The following is a 25,858-nucleotide window of genomic DNA, read 5'->3' as shown; positions in this document are numbered from 1 at the left end:
AACAGTAAAGTTTTCAGGCTTTATTTTTCAACTAGATTTATTCTCCCATAAATTGAACCCATGAGGTTTGCTTATTCAGGCCTTTGCTAGTGAATGCAAAAAAGAAAAGTTATCTTGACTTAAGATGGTTTAAGAATCCAGAATCCACTTTTTAATTTCTGCGCACATAAATCTAGGTGATTATTATGAGGTGGAATGTTACAAATAAATACATTAGTTCTTACATCACCTATAACATTTACTTCGTTTTAGAGACGCTTCTCACAACTATTCATTATTCATATTAAAAATCACAAGCAAATATGCGCACACAAACTATATACAGCCAACAAATTTTTTTCCCCAAGGAGACCAGAATAAACCGCATAAAGTATAATATTCAAAGTAAAAAATTAAACCTTTTGAGTAGTATTAATTTAAAAGAACATAACATTAATAACATCAAAGCATACAAACATATTTTAAGAATGGCTTCTATAAAATAGTTTTCAAAAGGGTTTTTACTCCGGTCAGAACCTGGATGGATCTGGGAAGAACAAGGACTGCAGTCCTCTTCTCACACTCGTCAAATCTTCATCTTGCTACAAAGACAAGCAACATTTCATTCAGCCCTGAAGAAATTGATGTGAATTTAAGTATTAAACATCTGCCCCACCAGGGCTCTCTCACCATTTCTTTGAAGAAACGCTCCTGAACCGACTTCATGTTTTTCTTCATCAAAGACACCTGCAAAAAAAGCAACCTTGTTTAAAAAAAAGTGTCTAATCTAGACAATCAATGCTTAAAATGGATTTGAACAGTAAATTTAGTTGGTCCCCACAGATTCAGATCCTTACCTCCATAGAGAAGATTTGTTCCTCATACTCTAGACACTGATGTGCATCAGTCTGAACCGTACTTTTTAACTGCTGTAGTCTGAAACAACAAAATCTAGTCTTTTTAGCTTGCCCTTTTTCAAATCACAAGATTCTTGCCATAATAACACTACAGACTACAGAGTGAACAAATAAGCAGCATTGCATAAATCTTGCAACATTTTAGCTATGAATGGCTGGGAAATCCTGTTTGTTACTGCAACCCAGAACGATTTAGTCATAAACGGGTATTGTGATTTACATTTACATTACAGCTGGGAAATCGACGGCATTCATCTCATGTTCATCCAAGAGCAGTTCAATTCTCACCTCTTGGTTCCTTTCTCTTGGTATGTATGGAAGGCCAAGGTCTGCTTTTGCCAGTAAGTCTGCAAATAGTTTGATTAAATCAGAGGCCATTTACATAAGTTCATGTTTTTATTATTCTTATTAATAGGCACTTGGCAAGTCGGCACACTCACGGTCAGTTCCTCCTCCATGCTCCTCAAAGCCATGTCGTCTTGCTCCAGGTCTTCTATTTCACCCAACAGGACTTGTTTTACTTTCTCCAGTCTCTGAGAACTATATAAGGATAACAGGCAAAGAAAGCAGAAGAGGTCAATATCAAAGCTACTAGAAGGCAGAAACTCTGACCTCTTTTAAGTCGAGGGACATGTCTGACCTGTACTGGTGTACTTGGACACTGACAGAAGACATGTGTTGCTGTAAGGTCTTTAAAGACTGTCTGGTGTAAAGATCCATTGTCCTGCAGCGATTCTGAGAAGCACACAAGAGAAGTTAGTGGAAAAGGCGAATACACACTCATTGAATGCAGCGGGTTTGAATCCTCAAATGGTTGTTTAGTGAGAAAAGTGAGATGAACAGCACCTTGAGCTTCCTCTTAATCTCTGAGCTGAACTGATGGCAGATAAAGCCCACCTCCTGAGCAGGCTGGGTCAGGTCGATGTCTGCCTCCACACTGGCATGCCTGCAACTGGACCTCGTACAAGATGACAGTGTCTCCACTTCCTCAGCTGCAGGAAACACACACACACTTTAGTCACACCTCAGCACATTCAAAAGCAGTACAGCTGAGCTTCTGAGCTATTCAGTTATTTATGAGAATTTGTTTGTTTGTTTTGTAGAAATGTATACTTTTATTTAGCAAGGATGCATTAAATTGATCAAAAGTGACAGTAAAGACATTTATAATGTAACAAAAGATGTTTCAAATAAATGCTGCTTTTGAACTTTCTATTCATCAAAGAATCCTGAAAAATGTATCAGTTTCCTCAAAAGTAGTAATGATGTTGAAAACTAAGCTTTTCATCATTGGAATAAATAACATTTTGAAATATATTACAATAGAAAACGGTTATTTTCAATTGTAAAAACGTTTAATAATATTGCCGTCTTTACTGTATTTTTGATCAAATAAATGCAGCCTTGGTGAACTCTTTCACTCTCTCGAGTCTCTCATTACTGGAGATTGTGGTTTCATTGGCCCTTTTATTCAGGCCTCTCTGGTAACTTTTCTTTCTTCTTCCGTTGTCTGCGACTATGTCCTCATCCTCTTCCTCTGAGCTGCTCTGATCCTTCACCGGCAGTTTAATATTGGGGCCTGAGGCACAGAAACACAAAGTCATTCACTGAATCTAACAATTCAGGGCTAGTTTCTTAATCAGGGAATTGAGAACAAGGCAAGAGATTTCCCCAGCAGAATCACCGGTAACGGTGCCGATGAGTCAGGATTGGGATTAATATGTGTCTGGGAAAGTTCATGAGAAGCACATTCAGTTAAACTGACTGCAAAACCTAAATATTCAGTAATGTGATGTGTGATCAAAACAATAAACCATATCTTCAACAAGGGTTGCTTAGTTTCTATCCTCGCTGTGACATGCTGGGTAGCTCTGACCACACATCTCATTGGTCCAAAATCTCACTTTACATGGCTGTATATTAAAGGTGCAATAGATGATCTGGGAAATGCTAACTTTAGCCTGCTAACATTGAAGCGAGACGACCAGTGAGTGACAACGTTATTGGATTACATCAGGTGTAATTTACCGGTGAGATAACTTTACAGTACAGTGAGCTGAGAAACAGAAGCGCTTGCTTGCATGCATAAGTAAGTGATTGTGAAATGACAGGTCAATTGACCTGTTGACAAAGGAAAGATTGCACTGTATGTCAGCTTTATTCATATGCAATTTCAGAATATAGCGTCAGCACAGTCGAATCTCACTGAATTATCTGCATAGGGCAAAGTCATCGGTACATAGAACTATACTGTCAGATACAGAAATGTAGATACTTTCCACTTGTCTGTTTGTCTGCCATTCTCGCTCTGTCTGCACAGCGTACGTACGTGAAACGTGCTGATGACGTGTGATGTCTGCGCGAACAGGCTGCGCAGTGGTATGCAAACACACGTTGACACAGGGAATACATGGTATCATTTCATTCGGACCGGATGCAATGATTGAATGAACATTTCATGGCCCTACGCCTTCCACAGCGGATATTTATAAAAATACATTTAGACCACTTATCACAGTGATTGTTATCAGGATATGTTATTCTGAATACGTTTTGAATGGCTGGTATTTTCATAAGGGAAGAAAATACTCAAGGCCGGAAACTTGTCACACAATGTCTAGTTAGGATGACACATAATCCTTTATAAAAGGTGATAAATACCCTTACTAGGAGTCCAGTATTTATCAGCAGGCACGAACAGCTTTCTGGGCTTCATTTTCAGTGCTATCTGAGAGGGAGAAGGTGCCTTATTCTCTTTGTCCTCCTCACTGTCCTCATCTCCCTCTGAAAAATCAGCGGACTGGCACGGGATGAGATGCTTGTGGATGGCTGAGGACGGACCTGATTGGCAATTGACACAAAGAATACATAAGGTGCTAATTTTTGTATACTAATAAATGACATAAAACCACGACTTAATAAAAAATCTATTCACCTGACTTAAATTCTGGTCTCTCAGCCTTACTTCCTTGCTTGCTTGCTGGTGTTTTCTGTAAAGCATACAAGAATTAAGTAGTGTTACTGAAATGTACTACTATCCAAAGTGTAATTGTGCTTAGAAATAAGCTGCTAAACCTGTACCTCTATCTCAGTGCACATCATGGCAATGTTGCTCACAGATAGGCGAGAAGATTGGCTCATTGTCACAGAAATGACAGACCTCCTTCCAAAAGATGCTGGGCTGGTTCTGTTCATGTCACCCCTGTGCTCCTCCTGGAGGTCTGGAGAGATGATTGGGGAGGACAGGGTGCATTTCTCTCTGATGATAAGGGGCTGAGTTGAAGTCAGTAATGAGTGGGCCGGACTCAGCTCAACCTGCAGGAGTGGGACAGAGGTGAACTTGCATTATCAGTGGCTTTCAATCCTGATCCTAAAGACCCACCAGTCTGCATATTTTCTATGTCTCCCTAATTGAACACACCTGATTCAGATCATCAGCTCGTTAGGAGAGAGACCCATGAACTGAGCTGAGTGTGTCAGATAAGAGAGACATACAAAATGTGAAAAGCGGTGGGTCCCCAGGACCAGGATTGAAAACAACCGCATTACACTAACATATACAGTAGTCAACATTTGAAGTGGATCAAAACCTTTCATCAAAGTTATACTTTGAACAATACCCGTTCTTGTCTTAGGACAACTTTGATCCACTTCAAATGTTGACTACTGTACTAACCTTTTTAGAGAGTCTTTAATAACAAAGACAATATATAGATGTGTGAGCAAAAAGGTAAAATGGTGTGAGCAGTTTTTATGCTAAAGTAAAAGACTCAAAGCACACTGGAATTTGTACCTACAGTGGCCCTAAAAAGTATCTGGATACTTAAGCCACACTTAAAAGCATGAATGTCATTGGATTACATTATAAATGATCGAACTATGTGGCATTCATTTTAAAGAAATTATATAGATATAGAAATCATTAAGATAGGTGTGTCTACAGCACACTGCTGACACAGGTAACTGAACTAACACATAATATATTTATGTACGTAATTATGCAGGAAATATTAAGCATGAACATATATGGGATTATTAGGAGAAATTGATTCAAATTTACAATAAATATTACAATACACACAATCCCCTATTACTAAATTGCACTAGTCTATACTATTAAAAAAGTTGTACCATTCATCATCTTGCTTGTGACAGTATATGCTTGGAAATAAAGCTTCATGTCTTTAATGAAACCCCCCTCTTTCAGTTCAAGTCTAGCTCACAATATTTTTGAAAAATGCAACTTAAATGGGCGTGGCTGGCTGTGAGAAGGGAGTGGAGTGGGTGTGGTGTGGCACAGCAGGGATAACTGTCATTGGTCAGTGGCCCATGCATATCGACTGTCATTAAAAATCTGTGGTAAAAAATGCTTGATTTTTTTTTATAGCTGGCAAAGTTAAAGTCTAATGAAATACACTGACACCTTATTTCTGTCCTTTCAAAAATAACTGAACGCCCTGTAATCGAATTCTATCGAATAAAACATATTAAATGTATATGTATAATTATAATGTCATTATAAAATATATAGTTGTTTATATGCACACTATAAATGCATATATTTTAAAATAATACATTTTCCGCTTTAAAAAAAAAAACGTTCTGTGCATAGCCTCGATCTAAGCGCCCCCTGAACCCCAATAATAAAGATGGACAGTGACATAGAAATGTACAGTGGCAGCCGTACGCAGGGCTCTGTGGAGGTGGAGGACTTCTCTCCTCCTGAATCCCCAGGGCTAAATAGAGACATAATAGATGGCGGTGCAGGTCCTCTGCCCTATCTATGTGAACCATTAGCCACTGCCGTGACTGTGGAGGAAAACATGGACGAACCGGAGGCCGCGCGGATGGGAGAAGTGTCAGAATGGTAGGTAACTAAGCAGAGAAGAACAAAAACCCTTCTGCAGGCAAAAGTCAGACCTGAAATTAGCATAATGTTTTTACTCATAAACGTCTAATTTTGCAACAGGTATGTCCGTGGTGGATGGCCAACCAACCATTCGGAGCCAGAGTCTAGCCCTGGCAGCATCGCGGGGAAACATATGCAACGCACTTGAACTATTGCTCCACGAATACAAACGCTTGCGTCCCATGATTGCCTCGCTTATCTACTACGCAATATCAGTTTGACATGTCTGTCATTGGAAAGATCCACGTGGTGTCATGAATAATTAAGAGACAGTGTCTTCTCATAGGATATGAAAGCTCAGTCTCATTAATAATTATGAGGGACCGATGAGTCGTCAAAGCACTGCCATGTCACACGACGAAGATTTCAAACCCGGAAGACGAAAATAGCGGATAAAAACTCAAATTCAACCATTTTCCCCCTACTATTAAATCTAACAGATACTAACATTGTCTTCAATGGTGTTCAACACACCTACCTCTGTTAAAATCTCAGAAAATTTGGTTTAGGGTTTCATGACCCTTTGAAGTGTCATTTCTCTGAATAAGTTGTGAAGAGTATTATATTATTTCCTGATTCTTTTTCTGATGTCTTTTCTCCACTTCAGACTCTTGGAAACCACACAGGCGGACAGACGGACTTAACTTCAATGGCACCATTTATTTTCAAGTATTACGGCTGTATGTTAATGGCATATTTTTATGAATGAAGGCCAGTATCACTGATATTAATACAGCTACTGATGTCTCGATGATGTCAAAATGATTTCCCCCAAAATTTTAAACATTTATTAGGCTTCAAAAAATATAACTTTTAATTTAAGTGAACTTAAAACCATCCTCACTTAATAACCCATAATAAATGTAATGTTTACCTGTATCTTTCCTGTCTAACACATAGGAAATATACAGAAATTGAATAAAGTTATATAACAGTCCGCACTGCATAAATTATAAATTAAATATAGATCAATCTTTATTAAAGCTACAAGCGTTCTTTAGTCAAGAGCAGTGAGTACTTTTCTGTTACCTTTGTTCTTTGGTTAACTTTACTGACAGAGAGAATTAATGGCTGCTGTCAGCCTGTCACTTTAAGATCTGCCGCTGCTGACAGGCTCTCACACAACTCATTCTCGCACTACTCTTTTACTTCCATTTAAGATTTTATTTAACTCATTTAATACTGTTCTTGTGAGGATACTCGACAAAACTGACAATTTTGGCATAAATGTGTGTGTTATTGTTTGTTCAAGCGCGAAAGAAAACTCTATACTGGCGCGCTATCTGTGCGATACTAGCGCACGTCTATCTGTGTGTTGTGTATGTGTGTCAGTAGCTCATTCACTGACAGCGCGTTCCCTTTTGTCTTGTCACCTGTTGTGTTGTTGTTTCTGCCGTTTCATCACTGACTGTGCGCAACCGCTGTGCCTGCTCATTAGAGCGTTCAGTGAACTATTTTACACAGGCTCGGTCCCTCCGTGGCAATGACGGCGTGTGGTTATCATAACAAACTAATTAGAAAGTGTGGGCGGGGGACACACGGGATTTAGAAAAGTGTCTGTCCCCATAGGAAATTACGCCCGTGGGTAGGACATCATCCCAAGGCTTCATGAACTTGCACTCCATGCTTTCACCGGCAACGCTAACGTCACGTATGGATCTCAATCACACTGTGTTGCCAGGATCCGCCCTGCTCTGCTTCTGATAGGCTTGTAATGTTAGTAATAGCTGTGTTCCTCTCATATCATTTTTCTTCACACGGCCGCACGCCGGAGATCTGGCACGGTGCCGGAATACTTTAAGCCCTGTAAATGTCTTTACTGTCATTTGGAACCAGTTAAAAGTAATTGCAAGAAGAAATATTAATTCTTTTAATCAGCTTTTTCTTTTTTTGTGGTCCAAATACTTTTTGGGACAACTGTATGATCAGAACTACCCATGAAATGAGACTTAAGAGGTTTAATGCAGCCCATAAGTACTTGATCTATCTATGAATGTGATTTGGAAACCTTGCCCTATGGTTGCTTCCTGTTTACCTGGGCAGCAGGTCGATTCTTCTTACAGCCTCTGGAGGTTGTGGAAACAGGCGTTATGGAGAAAGGAGGTTTCACAGCACCTTTTTTCCCTGGTGTTTTACAGCGAGAGGGGGCCTGGAGTTTTTTGAGAGGACTGGGAGGCTCTAGTGGGGAAGAGTCAGCTTCGATCGGAGAGATAGACAGAGAACGGAGAGGTGTAGTATTGGATCTCAAGTTGGTTATTTTTTCGGCTGCTATAGAGAAAAATAAAATGTAGATAACACAGCGGTTACAAAAGATTGTTGTCTTTGTGCTAGGATATCCATTTATTAAATTTAGTGTGATTCAGTATCAGTAATTAACACAATTATTTACGCCCCTGACTTGTAAAGTTCGCAAATTAACATTTTGATTAATAGCCATTCAATTATACAAACTCATTTAAAGCAGTTTAATTCTTACATCTCATCCTCTCAATGGAGGGAGGCGAGGCAAATGTGGAAGATAATCTTGCAGCCCAAGACTCTTTCTGTCTTCTGGCGGACCCCTTAGCAGATGAGGTCTTCTTCACCGTGAGATGCTCTGGACTGGACATCTTCTTGCCTTTATCATTCCTCTGATCTTGCTGAATCTTCACAAAGGCTTTTTCTGCCCTTTTCAGCACATCCGTCTCACTTTGTCGCCTGGCTACTTCTACAGATGTTTTCTCTCTCGTTTGTTCTCGTGCTGTGGCTTGAGCTGGGACAATCTGCTGAAACGCTGCTATTCGGACAACTGCCTTTTTCTATTTGGAGAAGAACAAGACAAATTTAATCAGGACTGTTATCATTAGTCTATCTAGACTCTGAAAGTCTTCAATGAAGGCAATAACACTAATGAAGATCCGCTTGAACTAACTTTGCTAATAAAAAAAAATCACATGCCTTAGGGGGTGGTGCTTTTTCGCTCTCTGACAGGCTGGACAGGTCGTCTGAGTCAGACGGCTCTCTGTAGGTTTTGGTCAAGGCTGCAGCTCTTTGAGGTCGTCCTGTGGCTTTCTTATTTTTGATGCTTGGCTGCCGTTTATCCTCCTGTTCGGCCACTTTCTTCTGCCTCTTCTGTTATTCACCCAATCCAAAAGAAAAGGGAATGATTACTATCAACGAGTTTAAAAACACATAATACTACTCATTCATAAAAGTGTAACTTATGTACAGGAGGGAAATATAATTGAAAATAGGACTGCTCTTCTGAAATAAAAGGTCATTTTCTATGCAGACTAGTGATGCTCCGATTGATCGGCCGTCGATCATGATCGGCCGATATTGGCTAAAAATAGCTTGATCGGCGAACCCCAAAAGCGCCGATCAAAAAAGCAGATCACGTGACGTAAATTACTCGCGCAACTTTTTTCCACCTGCATGCGCGGCGCATGGGCACACAACAGCAGACCAGAGCTTGCCAGTGGCAACATGCGTTCTCCTTCTCCCGTCTGGAAGTTTTTATGGAAGTCCACAAAGAATACATAAGAGTTTTTATTTCCAGAAACGTGGCCTAACTGGAGGTAACGTTAGCTCGCCAAGGGGCCGTTCACATCACGTCTTTTGCGCGCTCAAGTTTGTTATTTCAAATGTAGGCGTGCGGCAAGCGCGCTCATTATAGAAGTGATGCGGCCGTTTTTTGCCACGCGCAGCGAGATGAAAAAATATCAACTTCAGAATTCAGCAAAAGCTGCTAAAACTTCTTTGTCATTGAGGAGAGCGCAGTGCATGGTTGCATAGCAACGACAGACGCCACGGGAAAATCGGACCGAATTTTACTATTAATAATAAAATATAAGCTACGTGCATTGTAAATGTCAGTAATATATCTTTTTTTTTTACTCATTCTTTTTATAAGAAAATTATTTAAAGGCTGAAATATGAGGTTTATCTTTTTATAAAACCTTTTTTGTCAAAACTTTATTTGCACTTGTACATGTTAGTAGATAACATGTTGCAAGACACTCTTTTAAAATCTAGCCATAATTTATGTTATTATTTTAATGCTTATGAAAACAAAAAGTGCATATTGATGCAAATTTAATTTGTTATTTGCTGGTTAATGTGTCGTGTAGGTCTTAAATTTCAATCTTTATGATCTTAAAATGTCTTAAAACGGTCTTAAATTTGACTTGAATTTTTGTCTGATAAAACAACCTACTGATTTTGGGGTGTTTTTCATAATTGTTTGTTCCAGAAAAAAATTGTTCTTGCCACCTCATAGTTACTGGTAGTTTCATTTCTACAACTGGTGCAAACTCTGCTAGATTATAGATAAAAGATTCCCATTCCTCTGCCATTCTGTAATCGGCAGTGATCGGCAATCGGCAGATCATGATTTTGGTGATCGGTAATCGGCCCCAAAAATGCTGATCGGAGCATCTCTAATGCAGACCCACACTGATATTCAGACTAAACTAAGCTGCAAAAATGCTTAATTCAGAAATGAGTCCTGCTTATGACATTACATATATGAGCACAAAATCACCCATATTTACCAATAAACACCAACTATGTAGCAATTTGACACAGGCATTCTTACTTATTTCGCATGCAGAAAGTTTAACCAATCATAATAGAGGACATCTTATACGTGTAAAATAGTAAAGCTCACATACTTTCCCCCCCTTTTTTTTGGTGCAAATATTCCAAAAGTGAAAAATAAAGAGCAACAATATGGCTCCTTTAAGACATAATTTGTAACATTATTGCCCTTGTTCTTACCCGCTTTGGCTTGATTTGTTCTTTCACTGGCTTTGGCGAAGGCGAAGGTGTAAATGGCGATTTAACTGAAATAAAATGAAAGTGTAAGAGATTATCTGGTGCAGGAGGATGTAATGAGGGAGGGGGAAGTAGTTATCAATAAATTGCATGTAGTCCTTAATTAGGACCCATCAATGTAATGAAGATGATAAACAAGAGTTAAAAACTACTGCTGGGTACACATCGCACGATTTTCAAAGTCGTTAGATTGCTGTTCTTGCACTACACGACTGTCTGAGGTACCATTTAGTTGCTGCGGTGTGCACATTACAGGAAGGATCAGCGTCAGGACTCAGGGGGTATCACATTACACAACATTTCAATAAAAAGAATGGCAGACAACTCTGTCTAGTCTACAAACTACGTTTCACAAGCAAACACATGCAAGAATACACCTGGAAATAACGTAAAATCACACGTGAGACAGGAGTTATTCTTGTTAAAATGATGTACGCAAGAAGCTTGTGATTTGCAGTGGAAAAAATATATATATATGAATGAGAGAATGGCTGCTCGCAGAAGCCATGCTTGTTTATGTTTTGTTGCAGGTCTATGACTCCTCCCCCTGAACCTTCCCTTGCCCTTCTCATTAGCTAAGTAATTTCCTGTCAAGACATATTTCACATTGCATGACTCTCAGTCACAGACAGGTCCAGATTTTGAGGATGCTTTACGGGCATCGACGCTTCTATCAGATCGTATCTTTGATCATACACACTACGAGATAGTCACTTACATTAATCGAGCACCGATTTGCCACATATTTTGGGTATTTGTCTGTGATATCCACAAAACTGACCAAGTGAAAATTGGAGCTACATCTTGCAGTGTGTACCCGGCATACAACATCTCTTCTCTAAAATATAGAGATGGGTGTAACATACATGCAGAGTCAGCTGATGGAAAGGTGGGTTTAACTGGCTGCCTGCTGTAGTCTGCCACTTTGGGTTTGGGTTTCCTGTTGGCAGAGTTTAACCAGCTAATCTCTGTTTTATTGTCTGTGTCCGTATCACTGAACAGGTTTTTATTCACATTTGTCGTAGCAACCTAGGGGTGTAACAAACAAAGTATTAAATGTGGATTTTTGATAGGGATATATTAAAGCAAGTGGTCATCCCCCAAATAATTTAAGAAATGGTAAACCTTGGGAAGCTGAGGTTTCCTAGCAGACTTGGAGAAAGCTGGAGAATTACTTAGTGCACTAAAAGAAAAAATAACAAAAACTTTGTAAATATGCAATAAAATACATAATATAATAATAAGCAGTCACATGTCCACAAATATGCAGGGTTTCTTTGGAGAGATTTTAACTGTCCACATAAACTACTGAACTCTGCAGTTAGGTTCACTTGTTAAACACTAGAGGGAGCTATTTTTTATAAATGAACAGAATTACCTGCTTTCCAACAACAATGAATCAGAGGATTTCTTTCTCTGAAGAGGACAAAATTAAGAACTAATGACAATTATTATCATATTATAATACAAATATTATTTATGATATTTATTTTGTTTAGCTATGGGTGTTCCTTACCACACTGATTTTTGGCGTGTTCTCTGTAAATGCATAAATATCCCTGAAGAGACCAAACAATAAAATTAATTTATAACAGCCATTTTCAAACGAACTGTCCCTAGTTTAAAGGAGTAAAGTCAGTAAAATGCAATACTCAAGATTCTGGGTTGGCCTCTTGGATTTGAGCAAACTTGAACTCTTGGCAGCAGTTTTCTCCTGTAACATGATGAGCGGGAAAGAAAAAAGTCACATTGATTAGATCATCATATTTATACATCTGAATCTATTAACTTGCATTACAAATATGTCTTTCTAAATGACTTACAGTGGAGGATGGATTGCTACTCTTATTGAACAGATATCTGAAAGTGAAGGTAACACTGTGATTGCACGTGAGAACGGAGGAAAAGGTGAGGCGTGATTGAAAGGTCCGTCTGTGTCACCTGTTTGTAGATGCAATGTTAAACTGGGCTCCAGGGTCAGGGGATGCTGCTTTGGCACCTCTCTTATAACGACTGGAAATCATCTTTACCATACCGTCTGTTGCACGTGCCACCTTCAGAACATCAACAACAAAGGCTAAGTTTAATATAATAAACCTTCCTGTTTTCTTTGTTGCATTAGACTATGAATTAATAAACATTTATTGATAAGAACCAGTTCATGTCATTACATAGCAGAAATCAGTAGTCGTGCAACCCCTAATATACAGTATATATATATATATATATATATATATATGTATTTATAAAACGGTTAGTTCCAATCCTTGATTCTGATTAGTCAATAGCTGTGTTTTATTTACGATAAAACACGGCTATGACCGCTTCACCCAACGGTTCTATGTACTGTATGTACACAACACCCCTAGCAACCGCTCTTAGCAACTTAAACACGTGTTTGATCTCATTGATAATGTTCATTGAAGCTATAGTAGAGTATTGTGAGAGATCGAGTGAGAGAGCGAGTGTACCTGCAATTACAGTAGACATAGCATTTTCCTTCAGGTCCGTTTTATATTCATAATAAAAAAATATGTTTGAATGTCCACTGCGATATCTTGTCCTTTTAACAGTTAAGGGGTTTTCCCGTGCCTATGGTCATCTGTCAGTTCCAGGGGGGCAGTGTTTCGGAAGACACTGAAGCATCCCCGGGCGCCGCCATTGACTACCGGACCCCCACCTGCTGTTAGCATTCCATTGACTCCCATTCATTTTGGCGTCACTTTGACAGCGAATAACTTTACTTTTGAGGCGTTTAAAGACACCGTTTGTCCATTATTTATTTCTAAAGAAACACGAAAATGTATAAAAGGCTCCATTACCTTGTATCTTACGTTATGGCCTCGTAGAAGCAGTTTTGTAAAAATAGGCTAACGATTGCGTCATAACCGCGCGACTCTGTCGCACAAGTCGAAAAATTACCGTATAGACAGGCAGAGAAGCTCGCATGCAATCGGGGGGACGTGGAGGCATAAAGTCAAGGGAGAAGCCCATAGAGAGTGATAAAGTTGCTCCTGCTGCTAGCTCATGGACAGCTAATGCTCACGCTCTCCGTCTCTGCGAGATTCGGAAGGGAATGATTCAGATTTCTCTCGGCACAGCTACTAGAAGACCTACAGGTTGCTCACGTCACATCTACGTCGTCAAGCTCAGTTTGAGCCTGCGCAGTTCGCCTGGCGATCAGGAAGTGAGTGCTTCTAATTGACTTCACTTCTCTCCGTTGAAACCTATGGGGTCGCTGTGTCCAGTTTATATACTGTCTATGGTCAGTTCATGGTCATCCGAGATCACAAGTTTGAGTCAAAATGTCTTCACTACCGACTGACGCACTCATAAAGACAGTCTTTGCCGCCTTCTATTGGCCAAATAATGTATGTAACTTCTGTTGCTGTTTACGGTCAGGGACTATTTTTTCCAGTGGAAGGAAGGCTTTTAGTGATTTTACTTCATGAAAGTTGCGTAGATACATATTTTTCAGCTTTAATATTTGTATTGTGTGGTAACCGTTTTATAAAATCAATAAAGTACTCGAGGCTAGTGCTGTATCGTGAATAAGTCACGGCTGAAAGGCGTTGTTAGGCACGACGCGAAGCGATACAGCACTAGCCTCTCGTACCTGCTTACATATATAATCTGCAAGTAGCAAGTAAAAATATATATGCGTTTATACATAAGATTTGAATTACACTACACAAGTGCACATTCAATGAAATCAAGCGCACTTCTTTTTCCACAAGGCCTGATTCAAACCTGCATATCCCATATGGTGTAAGATCCACATCTCAGTGCCTAGAACAAATCAACTCCAAGAAATAGTAATGCTTGCCTTAGCATACACTATTAATAATACATCTTTATAACATAAAGAGTCTCACATTCTCAAGGTCCGATGCCTCGCCCTGAACTTTGCCACTCTTCTTTCTCTGTTGTGTAGGTTTAGCAGGCATGGACCTCACTGATTTCTCCACTTTCTCTTTTTCTTGACCTGCAGTCCTGGGCTCCAGTGAGGAGCCTCTCTGGGCTGCATGGCCATCTGTACCCTGCTGCTCCTTCAGCACTTCCTCCAATCTCTGAGTGAGCTGGGTTTGCAGCTGATTATGGGTCAGGGTTTTCGGTGCACACTGTGCCGGGGACAGACGCTGAGGTGGGGGATAAGAACTACCATCTGGAGATGATTACACAGAATGCAAGGTTACACAAAGCCACCAGATTCATATAGTAACAACATATCAGGAAAGGTGTTTCCAAGTGTTTTCTTTTTAACTGATTCAGGACCAAAAGAACTGGCTCAAAAGACAAAACATTAGACAACATAAGCGATGGAGGAGTAAAAATGACTGTAAAGTATTATATTTTAATTATAAGGAGACCGCCTAGTGATAAGAGACATGAAACTAGCACAGTTATGTTGGAAAGTGGTTCAAACTTTCAATTATAGTATAGAGGTCATAATACAAAAAAAAAAAAAAACTTGACTGCAGAATGCCAAGATTACCACAATTGAGTATTCAAGAGTGCCATGTAATGTAGTTTAATATATTTGCTGATACAACATACTTTACAAAATAAGCTCTTCTATCTGTTCACTCACCTGATACTGAGCAGTTTTTAGGTTTATCTTTTTGCCATGATCCAGATACAGAGATTCTCATTTTGCTGGAGTTCAAGCTCCAGAGACCCGGTGAACTAAATTGTTATAAGTAACAGATTGACATACATTAGATAAAGTCCTCTCTAAAATTAACGTACTGTTTTTCTATTACCCAGTTAAAACTGTTGAAAAACTGTAACCGAAATGCCAATAGAAATACACTCACAATGAGTTACCCTTTCTCACAGGTTGGGAGTCTGGGACTATGCTGTTATCTTTGACAAAAAGAAATAAAATAAGGTTAAAACCATTCAAAATATGTTAATAATAGCACTGGCATTTCCTTAGTATGCTTAGTTCATCAAATACCAAAAGTGTTCTCTTCATATTCTTTGTCAGCTTGCACCATCTCTACTACTTTGTCTACAGGAATATTCTGCAGAAAACATGTTTTTATAGGGTTAGAGGAGAAAAAGGAGTAAAAAAAACAGAAAGCACAAAATGAACAATTAATGAAATAAGGTATGCAGTACTATTACTAAAAAAACACGAATATATATAATATTCAGAGCACCTTGCGGTACTTCTTTCCATCAGCCTTTACGCTCTGGATTTTCTGTTGGTCCTCATTCTGGGCAGCAGGGGTTGACTAATAAGACACACACAAGATTCACTGATATTACAAAAACGAGTACAGTATATAGCTTCATAAGTTTAACTGTGTTTCATAAACTCCATTTGCTAGTCTTCATTAGTATAAACTGCCCTGCTGAAAAATCCAGCGTAAACCAGCATGATCTTCATGTTGTCATGTCCAGGCTGGTTTGTGCTGGTCTAGCTGGTGGATTTAAAGCCCAACTGAGCTGGTGAAGCTGGTCCACCAGCACTCCTGCTTCCCACTCTGGGGACCAGCAAGCCATCAACCCATGCTGGTCCCAGCACGCAAAACATGCCTTATGCTGGTGACCATCAATGCTGGATTTATCAGCAGGGTTGGAGAACATTTGAAGTATCTGAAACGGTCTATAAAGGTTATACCTGTGCTTTAATTACATGGGCCTTCTTTTGGTTGTTCTCACAGTGAAAAAAAAGCGAAGACAAATTGCAAGATGTTTTGGACATCATGAGGTCTCTAAGCTCAATTTCCTTTTTCCTCTCTGAAGAGCTCATCATCTGAAGAGCTGGTTTCACCATTGGCTTCGTCACTAGAAAAAAGGCACCAAGCCATTTGCAAAACTTCATATTGCTTTTTCAATATTACATAAAAAAATCTACAGGTGGCTATGTGTTACAGTAATTACATCATAAGTAAAAGATTAATTTAAAAATGATTGTGTATGGTCATCAACAACATTCTAGAGCTTTACCTGTTTTCAACCAGGGCCTAAAATTAACACTCGCCAAGTGCCAAATGCGAGTAAATGCGAGTATATTAAACGGTGTCAATCACCAGATGGCCGGTAACATTTTAATGAATCCTAATACAATGTTGTGAGAACTATGCAGTAAATACTATGCAGTGTTATTCTACATTTGATTACTTTATTCAATGTCTATACCTGAAAAAATACTGTTAGGCTTACCTGAAAAGCACTGTTCATTTCATTTGTATTTATGTTCTACTGTATTTATGTGTAATATTTCTTTATTTTTTTATTTTTTTTTGTATTACTGATAATTGTATTACTGACTGTTTACTCGTCTTTAGTAATGTTTTGTATTAGTTAGGTTAGTAGTTTCAGCTGTGGTATCGAAATTGGAATAGGTATATAAAATTTTGGTGTTACTACTGTATTAGCAAAAATAGTTTCATGGGTGGTAAAAAAAATGTATTCGCCGGGAAATTCACAGTCACAGGCCATTGGCAGGTGTGGCAAAAAGTTAGTTTTAGGCCCTCTTTTCAACCGAAAGCATTCCTTTAAACATGGCAAAATGTGTAAAACAGAGCTTAGAGTACTTACACTCTTACTGTGGAAATCCAAGAAGCCGGGAATAGATTTTCTTACAGATAAAGTCATAAACTGCTTAGTAACTTACCTACAGGCAGCACACAACTGGAGGAAGAGCTTCCATGTGGACGCCCCATGGATACCTTCATCAGCAGAGGCGTTACCATCTGAGAAAAAGAGATTTGTGCTCTTAGCTCAAGAGAACAAGAGACCTCTGACCACTGTGATTCCATTAAAGTGCACACAGAGCCGTAATGACAGCAGTATTAACAGAGGTGAGGCAATGCAACTATATTTCTGCTGTTAAAAGCTTCAAGAAAGAAAATACAAACACTGCAACAGGGGTAAATGAGGACAACAGTTCACCAAAGTTAATTATACAGGTCATCTAATTTAATAACACGCTTGGAATACACGATCAAATAAACAAGCATGATTATAATTAAGCCGTGATGAAGCCAATTAAGCCACTTGTCCCCCGCCAGGCAGAAAGGTTCTAAGAACAGTAAGGGATTATTTCAGTTATATTTCCACTTGAGCCTTGGCACGCCAGGGCACGATTACAAACCGTTCTTGGGCCGGAATTCTCATGTAAACACAAAATAATAATAAAATGAAAAGAAATACCTGATCATTCTCCATAACGTGGTTGCTATTTCTATATTGTCTATAAACTCTTGTGTTACCGAGGCAATGACTTACGCATTTACGCAAAATTAAATCATATCTGTACTAGCTAGTCCGGATCGGCACGGAATGGGACGGTTAAGCAAAGAGAATGGTTTGACCCTACAGTAGAAAAGCGGCTATAGATAACAGATATTTTCATCAGGCTGCTGTTATTAACAAACAAAGAAAAGGATCAAGGAAAACATATCAGGGCTCGACAATAAGGCTTGTCCGTGACATGTGTGTTTGCCCAACCAGACAAATGCCCTGGTTAAAATAATTTTCAATATCAAATTTTTTTTATAAAAAATAACTAGGGAATCACCGAAAACGAAAATGAAAGATGGAGCATTTTCAATTTGAAATGAAAGATGAAGCATACATTTAATAAAATTAGGAAAAAATAGGGAAAAAACCTTTATAAAGGTAAAAAAAATATTCTGATAAGAATGTTTTCCAACAGTGATGTAATGAAACATTGACAATTTAAGTTTGAAGGGAGCCTCTGTTTAGGCTATTAAGGAAATGTAATTTTGCCAAAAGAAGAACTTTTATTTTAAATAAATGTTATTTTTAAATCAGCCTACTTCAGTGTGATATTTTACCATATTATCATGCTTAACACTGAGAATTTGAATAATTGTAATGTGATGATCAGATGCAGATATCTAAATCAGAGAATATCATATGCTTGGGCAGTTGGCGGGTGGATTATTTATTTTTAACAGCGGATTTGGGGGACTCAAATGCACCAGATTAACAAATTTATCTTTAAAATTTACTTTTTTTTTTTTTTTTATGCCCCCGGACCCCCCTAGAGGCACCAAGATCCACCCACAAAAATACTGTGGGAAACACAGTAGGCTATATGATGGTCTACTAAAACAACTAATTTAATTATCTTATTATTAAAATACATGATCAGATTTTTACCACCTCCGCCTCGTCTTGACCCATGAACAACCCTGGTAACCATTCAAATGGGAGTCCAAAAAAAAAAAAAAAGAATCAAGAAAATTTTAAACGGGAAAAAACGGAATTTGGGGAAAAAAGAAACGGATTTCATATGGCAATAGACAAGCAGGTGTGTTTCACAAATGGCTTGAGAGGAAGCAATATTCAGCTTTGACAGTAAAATGGCATTAAAATGATCTGTGGTCAATTCAAAGCTCTCACAAAAAATCCTTATGCTCTATAAAAGCTCAAAAGGGCATCCTAAAATGGACACTTCAACTGTTTATTTTGTGAGCATCTTGTCTTACCTGTTGGGGGACATTGTTTGTATTTGGTGTTTGATGTGCGAGAGACTGGAAGGGAATGCCATGCCTCACTGATGATAATGCTCTTCCCTCTACATGCAGAGAGGGGGACACTTGACTTTCAGGAACAAAAACCTATTAGTTAAACACAGACCGTCAGAGTTAAATTCTTGTTAAAAAAAGATAAAAGCCCACACCTCATAACAGAAAGTCATCTGGTCACAATTGACCTTAGGAAGAAGAGATTGGCATGTTTAAAAGCATCAATATTGACTCACCTGTGAACTTTCCTGTGAACTTAGATTGATGTGAACAGGTGTTTTCACAATAGAGGTTTTTCTAACAGACGTCTGACATAAAGCAAAAAGGGAACACATGAATGTTGATATGCTGTGTGACAGTTGGATAAAATAAGTGATTACACATTTAATACAAGCGCTTCATTCCCCTAAGCAGATTTAATCAGACGTTTAGGCTGTACAGCTTCTCCTGCTCAAAGGCTTATTAAGTAAATGATGCGATCCTAATAACCACATAAAAACATGAATTTAATCAATGCATTAATCAATCAATCAACATGTTGATCCATTCATTTAGTTTTGGACTAATCATTCTGGTGTAAAGCTATAAAAAAACAACACTGTGAATAAGATTATCTGAATATTATCTCATTTATATTGTTAGATTGGGGTTTTCACTGAATACACTAAAATAAATATAAGTGACGTCAGCCACATCACTCACCCTGTTTTTAGCCAGACCATAAACATTCTCAGCGGCTCGCAGGATGTCTAGAGAAGAGCTGAATTTGATGCAGACTCTGGAGCCCTCTATGCTGTCGATGTTGACAGGCTCAGTCAGAACCAGATGGAGAGTCTTTCTGCTGCTCTCCTCTATGAAGTCAAATATAGACAGATGTGTCGTTCTTATACAGCTTACAAAAAAATGCTTAGAAAGATTGATATGGATCCAGAACTATTGTTTTTGTGGGCCTTGAGATCATTTGCAGAAGATCTTTTTAAAAAGGGACAATGTTGATTGTACTACCTTCTACTGTGTAACTGTGGACCTCATTGTCAGCAATACACAGAGTGTTCCACTGGCCATCCTGACAGGGGGAGAGACATCTAATGTTCACACTTTTATTCATTTCTTCCAATTTAATTTCTTCAACAACTGTCAAATGGGATTCAATTTAAGCACACCGAGGCGCATTTCAGACAGTGCACGAACAATTAATTGATTTCTTTTCCACATCTCTTTGCACTTGAACTGACACATACACACAAAATACCCATCTAGGCAAGTATTCTCGTAAACACAGTCGATTATGTCTTAAGTGATAGGTCTTAAAGTTAAACCAGCTGCTGTCTGTGTCACTAATGCTAATCAAACAAAAAAAGATGAATCCATATTTAATTTATGCAGTGAACAATATAGTTTTATTTTACATATAGCCTAATTATAACATTTCTGTACCTACTGAAGGCTACTGTTAGACCTTATTTATAACTTTATTATATCGTATTTATCTATGCATGTGTAACCCCTCCACCCGGGTCCTTCTCACCCCGCTCCATGCGGGTCTCGACTCCGGCATGAGAGTCAGGCGTTCTAACAAGGAGGCTAAAGACTGCAGCCTCTAGCGTCTGTCGCTAGAGCGCCTATTGAGATCAGAGGAGTGAGGTTTAGCTGGCCTCCGTTACACATGTAATTAATGTATTTGTTTTTATTTTAAAATTTAAACCCTGAGTTGTGTCTGATCCGTTGCACCACTAATAAAGAGACATCCACTCCCGCATTGCATGTTCATGCATTTGGGGGCGAAGCATATAGAGAGTGGTGTGTTTGTTTGGGCTGATTTCAAATATCAACAGAATGTCTCAGAAATCGCTTACTGCACCTACGTACTATAATTATTTTCCAAGGTCAAATGTAAGATTGAGAGACTATAGAGTCATTACCTGGGCATCCTTATCAGTCACACAGAAGTAAAAAGAGATACTTTGACTTCCAAGGTTAAAGTCAATCCAGAACGCTTCAAGATTCCCATCCTCTGGCATGAGCAGCTGTAAACATTATAATACAGACATTTACATGTATGTATTTCCATACTCATTCCTATTGGCTTTGTACCATACTAAATATGTAAACTAACCTCATGTTTGTCTAAAAATGCCTGCAGGCAAGGGTAGGAGTACACACTGTGAGAAGATAAACCAAGACATGTTATACAATCTGTTAAAAAAAGAGAAAGCTGTCAAAAGACATTAAGTAAGTACCTTCTCCCATCTCCTTGCATGCCATTCACCATATTTAGAAACTTCCTGCAGTCCTGTCACAAAGACACATACAAAAAACATACTACAAAATTCTATGCAACCAAAACAATTCAGTTAATGTCAGGCCATATTTACAGTCTCAAACTCAGAATCCTTCATCTTCTTGAATGCAGAGGAGACAAAAGTCATGGTAAACCAGGAGTCAGCTAGTTCATTCCTCTGAGCTGGTGAAGTCATTCTGCAGAGGGCCTCCATTAAAGACACCTGCAGATCATAATCTAAACAGCAGCAGAAATGTAGCTAAAATCAGTCATAGTATAAGTGCTTTTGAATTTGTGTTTAATTGTAATTCTATAATCGCACTTTCTAAACTAATCTGCCCAAGTATTCACTACAATGGACTTTTGAACTAACCTCCACCTCTTAGGATTCGACTGGCCACGTCATTCCTGATTAAAAACAGAACAGACTAAAGATTTAAAATACCAAGCATACTTGTTCCCCATACTTTCCTGAATAAATGTTTCCACAGGAGCAAAATGGGAACTTGTATGTGTATGGTTAAGTACTCAAGAATCCTTCAAGAAACAGGAGAGTGATAATGCATCATCATCCAACATACATCATACACGAGGCCTCTTGACATGACAAGATCTTCTTCTTCTTTTTCAGCTCCATGGGAATCTTTGCCAGAATAGCATTGAGTTTCCTTGCTGCCTGTCATTAAGAGTAAATAATAATCCTTCATATATTCCCTCCTGTAATTCAGTCTTCTATTTCTGGAAAAGTCTAGGTAAACACAGCTCAAGTGACTGGAGGTAGAATGAGTTTCTGTCATTTGGTCGAAACGATTACTTCCATGCATATTAGTGGTGACTAAAGCTAAGCTGTATTGACTCTCTTACCTCTTTCTGGATCATGATGTTTATTTGAGCATCGGAGGCCAGTTTGCCAATGTGACTGAGCAGAGCTTCTGTAACTTCACATGTACCTGAGGGAATACACAGATTTAAATTAATGCACTGTTCAACCTACTCTTTGTTTTTGTCTCTTTTTTTTTACTCCAAAATACTGAAAATCTGGAACAAAACACTCACCTTCTTTACAACTTTCATGAACAACCTACAGAGGTGAAGAAGAAAAAAATCACAGATCAGATAAATGTATTACAGTAAGTGTTTGTGTGTGTGTGTGTGTGTGTGTGTCAAGTCAAGAATATTTATATAGCGCTTTTCACAATACAGATTGTATCAAAGCAGCTTCACAGTATTAAATTAAAATAATAATAAAACGTCCATGTTTGGTAATGCTAATCAATAGTATTATTCATTGATTAATTAAATTGTGTGTGTGTACAAATTGTGCCACACACATCCTGATAACTGAAAAGTCAAAACATTCTGATTGCCCCCTGGTGACTGGCTGCAATATAGATCAGAAACCCCGCCCTCTCCATGTAGTCGAATGGGATGCAAGTGAAACTTGTGATTTCTTTTTTTTTTTTTACAGTGGAAGTCTTTTTTAACAGTCTATGGTGTGTTCACAGAAAAAAAGATATAAATGTTGCCTCATTAAATATGTTTCTTTTGCACTCTTCCTAGCAATTACATCTGCTAAGTTGTATTGCAGCAAAAAATATTGACATTTGTGATTTCTTTCAATATTATGATTCACAGTTACTGATTTTTGTCAATCCAACCTGATTTCAAATTCAAAGTCCCGTTTATACAGTTCAAACCCTATACGTTGCAATCCGATTCACATATTTGTTTATATGTGCATTATTACAGTAAATGCATTCTGAACAAAATTGCAGCGCCCAGTCGCCATATTCAGAACTGGAAAAAGTCACAATGACAATATCGTCCATGGTTATAATTGTCATTTCGCCTTAATGTCATCTCTAAAAAGAAAGCTGACATGTCTGAAGAGCTTTTTTACCAAATATTTAGTAAACATTCAGTCTCCTCCACTGACCAGTTCGTAAGATATAGCCTAAATAAACAATCATGTAAACGCATTATGGCACTGCACATGTGTGCAAGGTATTTTCGAATCTGATTAAGCTCAATCGGAACGACTGAGGTGTTTACAAGAAGGCTTTTCTGTCCAATTGAGCCATCAATCTGATTAGACAGAATATTTGGGTAAATGTAACTATTTAAATGCATTTCCTTTTATCCCAAAAAATGTGCCGTTACGAACCATCAGTGCATCAAAGAAGTCCTCAGCCAGCTTTATCAATGTCTCATTTCTTGATGACCCTGCCTCCACCCACAGCTTTCTGGCCTTCTCGAACCACTGGACCATGTAAACATATACATTTTAAGACATGAATATATTATTCTCTTTCACCAAAACAGACATACAGAGAGAACAGAAACATTGATTATACACTTATCTTTTTAACAAATCCCTGGGCGACTATTACAGATATTCCACCACCTCCTGGAAACACCAGCATCTCGCCATATTTGTGTAAAACAGTAAGAACCAGACAAACATGGTCCACATTTCCCAGATCCATTTCCTGCAAGAAGACACAAAAGAGTGCATTAGTGCCCACCCACTTCTTCAGTGGAGTATTTTTTCCATAAATTTTTCCCATAGGAATCCAGAAAAAAGTCTTTGTTAAAGTGTTAAGCGATTAAAAAAAATCAGGTATCAGGTATGAATCAAATTACACATTTTTATGTCAAGCAAACAAGTTTTTGAAAATCTGACAAAAAGGTACAAGAATGTTTACTGAAAGGCTTTAGTGAGTACGGGGGACGAGGGCTTATTTATTTACTTGTTTATTTAATCATTTACTTGCGAGAAATTGGAATCGTTTTCAATAATTTTGCGAGCAAAAGTTGGTGATGAAGAAAAATGTCACTTCACATAGAATTATTTCACCCAAAAGGCGAACCAATGGATATCACACATGCAATTTGCAAACATTGCACAAGAGTTATGCAGGTGAAGGAGTCTCAAACCAGTCAATTATTCCCTAAAAACTAAAGCAAAAACTGGTCGAACTTCTGACGCTGTACAGCGCATTAATGCTAAAAAGAGCTGAATCTACCTCAGTGCTGATAAAGGTATATCAAATCTTATTTTATTTGCTTAACATTTCTCTTGTGGACAATACATTAATGATAGTGAGATTTTTTTTGAAGAATCAATATTTCATGTATGCAATATTTAACACACAACTTACCCTGTTGAACAGCTTATCCAGCTTGGTCATGAATTGTCTGGAACATTTCAAAGAGGTTTCCTCCTTGCTTTCATTTTGCAGAAATTTGTCAAGGGCCTGAAAATGATTGTGTTTGAAAGCCTCATCCACCAGTTTCTCCACCTAAGTAATACATTATAAGGTGAACTTTGTGGTATTGTGCAAAAAAGAAATGAATAAAAATCATCACGTATAATTACAGGAGACAGAGGCATTACAGAGACGAGAGGTTACATCCATTTTCCAAGAAATAAAAGCGTGAAGTAAACAGCTCTTTTGGGTTTATTTCTCACCTGATGGTCCTGCAAAGGTGCCATGATGCAGACGATGACCTGTTTTAAATGTTGAAGATATTAAATATGATCTCAGACGCACACAACACAACTCAAAATACAATTCCAGGAAAGATGAGAACACAACTGACTAACGTTACTAAATGTCAGTCTTTGTAATTCTCGAAATTATATTAACTAACGTTACAAAAGTCACTAAATTGCGTGCTTTGATTTAGGATGCGATATTTTAATATTTTAATCACACATCTACAGTATAGGCAGCGAATGACTGTGGCAGAAACAGCAAAATAACACACATAACAGTAACGATTATTGCTGTAGTAGACGATAATGTTGGTCTAATTATTTGATGGAGTAAGTTAAATCGTAGCTAGTTTAGCCTGTTGGCGAAGTGTTCAGATTACGTTAACGACGTTAACTTACCTCAGATTATGACTGACGCTTCAACGGACTTCAGGAGGAACTTTCACATCTATTAACAAATAATGGGAAGTTAACGCTGATCGTTCGAGACGAAAATACTCAATTGTCATTCAAAATCGTTTGTAAAAGAAAGATTTCTTTCGTGTTTGTCGGTTGTATGGAGCCGTTGTGTTTTGATAACGCGGGAAAGTAAAATGACGAGCACGCGCGTCCACATAAACAGACGCTGGCAAAAAGAAAAGAAAAAAAGGTTGTTCTTTGGAGTCGGATCTTTTCAATGAATCGATGTTTCTCGATTCAAAACTCACCGAGTGAGACTATTCAATCATTATTAAAAAATACTTTTTTTCATTAAAGTAAATTACTTTTAAAAAACCTAACCATAGTTTGAATTAATTTTTAGTACATTAAAATAATACTAATTATTTTATGTTTTGTTATCTTATCCGAACAAACGAACCGACTAAACTATTTAAAATGGTGTCTTAATAATAAATGAAACAATTAAAAACTGAAAACATTTTAAATAAATATCAGTAGTTTTGAAGC

At 38.1% G+C, this 25,858-nt stretch overlaps 1 protein-coding gene across 2 annotated transcripts; it reads right to left on the bottom strand.

Annotated features, from left to right (window-relative positions):
• Positions 1-25,529, bottom strand: sycp2 (synaptonemal complex protein 2). Of its 2 annotated transcripts, none has more exons than XM_079588953.1 (46): positions 25,310-25,529; positions 24,884-24,922; positions 24,573-24,713; positions 23,772-23,900; positions 23,576-23,680; positions 22,468-22,492; positions 22,276-22,361; positions 21,993-22,087; positions 21,785-21,819; positions 21,506-21,648; positions 21,371-21,423; positions 21,247-21,292; positions 21,053-21,157; positions 20,136-20,196; positions 19,833-19,981; positions 19,367-19,438; positions 19,092-19,223; positions 17,249-17,327; positions 16,250-16,416; positions 15,786-15,860; positions 15,581-15,647; positions 15,438-15,486; positions 15,212-15,306; positions 14,496-14,785; positions 12,562-12,674; positions 12,444-12,480; positions 12,273-12,334; positions 12,137-12,179; positions 11,999-12,036; positions 11,746-11,803; positions 11,487-11,649; positions 10,564-10,628; positions 8,743-8,916; positions 8,282-8,603; positions 7,841-8,073; positions 3,978-4,211; positions 3,832-3,886; positions 3,558-3,737; positions 2,338-2,475; positions 1,743-1,888; positions 1,537-1,631; positions 1,337-1,436; positions 1,185-1,243; positions 837-915; positions 670-726; positions 1-581 (listed from the first exon to the last, which is right to left on the bottom strand). In XM_079588953.1, the coding sequence occupies exons 2-46, from the start codon at positions 24,905-24,907 to the stop codon at positions 510-512; spliced, it is 4,746 nt and encodes a 1,581-aa protein (XP_079445079.1). In that variant the 5' UTR covers positions 24,908-24,922; positions 25,310-25,529; the 3' UTR covers positions 1-509. The 2 variants fall into 2 exon arrangements, with proteins under 2 accessions (XP_079445079.1, XP_079445080.1); XM_079588954.1 differs by having other exon boundaries at positions 3,564-3,737.
• Between the last annotated feature and the right edge of the window lie 329 nt (positions 25,530-25,858).

This window comes from Phoxinus phoxinus (assembly GCF_949152265.1).
Source record: "Phoxinus phoxinus genome assembly, chromosome: 18".
NCBI classification, from domain to species: domain Eukaryota; kingdom Metazoa; phylum Chordata; class Actinopteri; order Cypriniformes; family Leuciscidae; genus Phoxinus; species Phoxinus phoxinus.
This window is presented reverse-complemented; position numbering and strand designations above follow the sequence as displayed.

Bases quoted from the DNA above. Each gene is read 5' to 3' on its own strand.
- sycp2 (XM_079588953.1), bottom strand. From the start codon at position 24,907: ATGGCACCTTTGCAGGACCATCAG. The intron at 11,650-11,745 runs GTTTACCATTTC...TTACACCCCTAG, and splicing joins GGAAACCTCAGCTTCCCAAG to GTTGCTACGACAAATGTGAA. The intron at 1,437-1,536 runs GTCAGACATGTC...ATCCTTATATAG, and splicing joins GTCCAAGTACACCAGTACAG to TTCTCAGAGACTGGAGAAAG.